At 39.4% G+C, this 5,211-nt stretch overlaps 1 protein-coding gene across 2 annotated transcripts; it reads right to left on the bottom strand.

Moving 5' to 3' along the window:
* Positions 1-325: 325 nt before the first annotated feature.
* LOC100439915 (uncharacterized) lies at positions 326-4,324 on the bottom strand. 2 transcript variants are annotated; one of them, XM_054551543.2, is made up of 3 exons: positions 3,563-4,324; positions 2,826-3,039; positions 1,523-2,257 (listed from the first exon to the last, which is right to left on the bottom strand). In XM_054551543.2, the coding sequence occupies exons 1-3, from the start codon at positions 3,785-3,787 to the stop codon at positions 2,220-2,222; spliced, it is 477 nt and encodes a 158-aa protein (XP_054407518.1). In that variant the 5' UTR covers positions 3,788-4,324; the 3' UTR covers positions 1,523-2,219. The 2 variants fall into 2 exon arrangements, with proteins under 2 accessions (XP_002813354.1, XP_054407518.1); XM_002813308.5 differs by having other exon boundaries at positions 326-3,039.
* Between the last annotated feature and the right edge of the window lie 887 nt (positions 4,325-5,211).

The following is a 5,211-nucleotide window of genomic DNA, read 5'->3' as shown; positions in this document are numbered from 1 at the left end:
AGAAAAATTGCTGGAAAATATTTACTGACCTGTTTAATCTTAGCTTAATCAACCTGTAGCAATGAGTACAGCAACATCTGATACCTACCTAGTTCTCTAGGTTCCCATAGGGATAAAAAAGAGAACTAAATACATTAAATATGATTACCTCTATACTTGTCAATTATATCTGTTTATAATACATGTGCAAAACTGTCTATCTGCTTTGCAGGGGAAACAATGTTTTTAAATGATTCATAAAACTCTATCTCTCATCAATAGTAGCAAGTTTTATTTTTAAATTTGTTTTTACTTTGAAACAGCTATACTATTTTTCTAAGTATATTTTTCAAAAGCAGCTTTATTAAGTCATAAATCATGTTTAAAAATTCAAACCATAAAGACAGCAACATAAAATTTGAAACACAGAAATATGCACTTTTCCATTTACAAATTGCATCAGAGGAGATACAAACACCTTTTCTCTTGTTTGTGAGTAAAGGGTCAAGATACAGAGCAGAAAAATTTCAAAACTACGTGCTTATATAGATCTTTCCTTATTTGAAACCTATGTACCAAATTTGTAGCAAATAACTTTTATGTGAAAATCAGTATTGTAGATGGGGCTGAAGATATGGCTAACTAGGCTCCCACTAATAGTTTTTCTATGACAGAACAACTAACCTGAAACACTTATTATGATAAATAATAACAATAATAAAGTATAATAGCAGCACAAATACCTGCATTCTGGTGAGCTTTTAATAACAGGCTCTACGACTCGGGACTTTCATACATTATGCCTCACCTGGGAGTGTGCTTCTTGTATTAAATGGAGAAAATATGTATGTAAATATAGATATAGTTTGGATAATTTGAAATTTTATGTAATAAAACCCATTTATCGTGGTCAATTAGCTCAAGAAAACTCAATACTGTTTAAAATGAGAAATCAACGACTTTTTAGACAACTAAAAGTATCAAAGCATGACTGACGTTAGAAAAGTGTCCTATTTTACTCTAAGTACTATGACATTTTGCAAAATTCCTAACTCTAATTTGAAATCCTCACCAAACCATGAAATTTCTTCAAATGTGATTGTAACCCGTTACCTCCAAAGCATCCTTGAGGATATTCGCCACCACTCTTGCAACTCATTCTATTCCCTTCCTAACTACTGCAATATAAACTTTGAAACCTGGAAACATATACTTTCTCATTTACAAATGCATCAGAGGAGATGTAAACTTCCTTTCTCTTGGTTATGAGTAAGGGGTCAAGACACATGGGAGCAGAAAAGTTTCAAAACTAAGTGCTTGTGTAGATCTTTCCTTATCTGAAACCTGTATTCTTCCAACAGTACAAAGCCTTGTTCCAGGCATGAAAAGAACCAACATACTGGTCACATTTCCAATGATTCCAGTAATCATCAGAGTCAGTGCTAAGGACAAAAGAAAGTAAGTCATATTATTTCTTTCTTATGCAGATACTTTGCACATTTATTTATATTTGTATTTTTATTTATTATTCTTACATGAATTGGGAAACTGGGACAATTAGGAAATAACAACAAGTAATAAAGCTACAGGGAAACTCCTAAACTCTTCTTAAACATACTCCCTCAAAAGAAGGTGTAAGATTAATATAAACTCTTACATCCTAGGAAAAGGATTAACCTAGCATACCAGAACAAGAGGGAAATGGAATGATCTTGAACTTTTCTTAAAGTAAAGTACTTATCTTCTTTAGGATTCTCAGAAGAACTCAGGATTCTGTGAAAATCTGACTACAGAATGACAAGGAAGAAACATTACTTTGTGTGACTATGTTTTCAATACAGATGGCTAGAGAACACCAAAGGTACCTTTCAGAAGGGAGAGCTAGGAACCCTACTAACAAGTGACAAAAAAGAAACCAAATATTGGTTAGAGATGGAGGAAGTGATAGCTGTGTAGCAGCCAGGACATCCTGAGGCTTATTCAAGTTAGAAAGTGGCAGAATTGGCCGGGCGCGGTGGCTCATGCCTGTAATCCCAGCACTTTGGGAGGCCGAGGTGGGGGATCACGAGGTCAAGAGATTGAGACCATTCTGGCCAACATGGTGAAACCCCGTCTCTACTAAAAGTACAAAAATTACCTGGGCGTGGTGGCGCTTGCCTGTAGTCCCAGCTACTCTGGAGGCTGAGGCAGGAGAATTGCTTGAACCCGGGAGGCAGAGGTTGCAGCGAGCCGAGATCGTGTCACTGCGCTCCAGCCTGGCGACAGAGCGAGACTCCATCTTAAAAAAAAAAAAAAAAAAGAAAGAAAAAAGAAAGTGGCAGAGTGGCAGAATTTCAAAAAAATATTGAAGAAGAAGAATACAAAATGAATCTGTAGTCAAAGGTAAAAGAAAATGAAAGGAGTTGGACATGAAAGATCTCCATTTCGTCGTCAATATCAGGAAACACTACCGAAAATGATGAAATTGTATCACTTCAATCCTGAGTGAAATACACATGAATTTTGGGAACAACTTATTCCAGAGAGAATCCCACCTTCAACCTAATGGGAAGGAAGTAGGAAGTAATTCCACCGCTGAGTAAAAGTTCAAAGCCTCAAAGTTTTACTTTGCTTTTACTGTGGGTTTTGGCTTGAGGATCTCAGCATAAAAGCAGCTCTCTATCTCTTTGACAGGCAAAAACTCAACTAAGAGGAACAATGACATACAGAGAGAAGTATAAAACTAAACACAAAGGAAAGCTGTATCAATTTCAAGTGGCTACACGTTTTGCTGAGGCTCAACTCTGGTTTTGCCGGGCCAGGTCTCAGGACCTCAGCATCACCTCCTGCCTCAGCCTGGTTGTTACCCTTTCTTCTGCGAGGCTTCTGCTTCCTAGACCTTGAGATGGTCTGGCAGACACAGCTTAGGAAACTGCCAAAGCAGAGTGGTGGTGATGCCAAGGATGTCACTGCAGGAGAAGAGGGCCTGGGCTTCTGAGCCATCGAGAGCTCACAGGACTGGATCTGACATTCCTGATGAATCACACCGGAACCCTCTTCCTGCAGACACTGTAATCTGTCCTATAAGTAAAAGAAAGAAATTGAAAGCACTCAAAGACAATAACCATGTGCATAAAGAAAAAAGGACATGACTCTCTGAGCCAAGGCTCTTTTTTCTGAGACGGAGTCTAGCTCTGTCGCCCAGGCTGGAGTGCGGTGGCGCGGTCTCGGCTCACTGCAAGCTCCGCCTCCGGGGTTCACGCCATTCTCCTGCCTCAGCCTCCCGAGTGGGTGGGACTACAGTCGCCCGCCACCACGCCCGGCTAATTTTTTTAATTTTTAGTAGAGACGGGGTTTCACCATGTTAGCCAAGATGGTCTCGATTTCCTGACTTCGTGATCCGCCCACCTTGGCCGCCCAAAGTGCTGGGATTACAGGCGTGAGCCACCATGCCCGGCCGCCAATTCTTTTATGTTCTATCTGGGACCAATGATCCCAGTTTGTTTCTCAAGCTCCTTACCCCCAATTCTTCCTACTCCAAGTGAAGAGCTGTCATTATTTTTCCTACGGAAGAGTGACAATCCCAGGATTTTGCCACCCCTACCTCATAGAGAAGGTCAGGAGTATCTTCCTGGGCACTGAGTAGAGTTGGCTTTTTGTCTACAGTCTCATCTTCTTCACTTTGTGGTGGTGTTGAAGGTGTTGGAGGAACAGGTGAGCACTGGGACTCCATTTTCTCCTTCCTCCTTCTTTTTGTCCTTGTCGCCTTCTTATGATGCCTATACTTTTTGAGGAGTGGGTCTAGCTTTCTCCTCTGGACTGGAAGCATGGCGGGATCATGTGAAACCTCAGCCACATGACTTTCAGGTGTCCCCTCCAATGGCTCTTTTGATGATTTTACACTTCTTTTCAGAGGGTCTTTTTCCCATAGATGAAATCTCTCTTCTGTATCCTGAGCATCTGCTGATGTGCTCAAGTCATCGAGAACATGTCTTGGGATAGAGATTGGAGATTCCCTATCTCTGTCATTGATGGATTTTTTTTTTTTTTTTTTTGACCCACTATGGTGACCCCAGCCAGCTTTGCAGGAACAAGGAGCTCACAACACAAGGACCAAGAGTCAAATGCTGAAGAAAGTAGTTAGTACAGTGTATCTTTCAAGTGATGTATCCTTATCTATCATAGAAACAAAAGACGTACTGATCTCAGATTTCTCCTCTGGATTTATTAAAGGAGTTCAATTACCTCCAGAAAGAGAGTCCTCAGGTTGTTCTTCTTGGCCTAAGAGATTTCACATTTCCTAAAAAGAGAGAGAAAGTCATTGAAGTACTTTCTCCATGGACAATGGAGTTCCTTCTAGTCACACATAACCACAGTTCACAAAAACTTTACCAAACATCATAAATTCCTAGATAGTAATTATATTTAACAGCTTATCAGAATGTGTATCAGAATTATCCAGGGCGTTTGTGAAAATACTCATTTATAAGCTGTACCCCAGACCTATTTAGAATCTCGAAAGCTGGATGTAAGGAATTTGCATTTTTTTCCTACTAATTCAGGTGATTTTTATGCATCCTAAAATTTGAAAACTACTGCTTTAGAGGGACACTGAATCCAGTATTTTACAGGGCTATGAAGATGACTGTTAAAAAAATAAAATCTCACTTTCCCCTACAGATATTTCCCTAATGATGTCAGTCCATAATGATATTTCTCCTCTGAAATCTTTTAATCATTATCACTTAATTTGGTATGTTATCCTTTATTACCTTCTGTTTTAATTTGTTTGAAATCTTGTAGGTATATCTTCTAACCAGATTATAAGTTTCTCAAAGGCAGGGATGCTCTTAGACTTAGAGTTCCACTCTGGTTTGCCAGTATTAGGAGCTTAGTAAATTGAATGAATATAAATATGAATAGGTTTATGTCCCAGTATAAAATGACTGACATGAGATGAGACAGCTCTGTAAGAAGAGCTCTAGAGTAACAATGTAAAGAGGACATGAGCCCTGGGAACAACCTAGTCCAACTCCCAAATTTTACAAATGGGGAAGATGAGGCTCAAGTAAGACAGCGACTTGCCTAAAGATGAGGTTGGCAAACTTTTCCTGTAAAAGGCCAGGCAGTAAATACTGGAGGCTCTGTGGGCCATATGGTACTATCAGAAGTATTCATCTCAGTATTGTAGCAAGAAAGCATTCGTAAACAACGAGTAAACAAATAGTCATAGCTATGCTCCAATAAAACTTT

Source organism: Pongo abelii, chromosome 2 (genome assembly GCF_028885655.2).
Source record: "Pongo abelii isolate AG06213 chromosome 2, NHGRI_mPonAbe1-v2.0_pri, whole genome shotgun sequence".
Classification (NCBI taxonomy): domain Eukaryota; kingdom Metazoa; phylum Chordata; class Mammalia; order Primates; family Hominidae; genus Pongo; species Pongo abelii.
Note: the sequence above shows the minus strand (reverse complement) of the source record. Positions and strands in the feature narration are given on the sequence as shown.

What these genes read in the sequence shown, in the direction of transcription:
- LOC100439915 (XM_002813308.5), bottom strand. Translation starts at nt 3,787, where the DNA reads ATGCTTCCAGTCCAGAGGAGAAAGCTAGACCCACTCCTCAAAAAGTAT. An exon ending in CTCCTGACCTTCTCTATGAG is followed by an intron (nt 3,040 to 3,562) that starts GTAGGGGTGGCA and finishes TTTTACTTATAG; the next exon opens with GACAGATTACAGTGTCTGCA.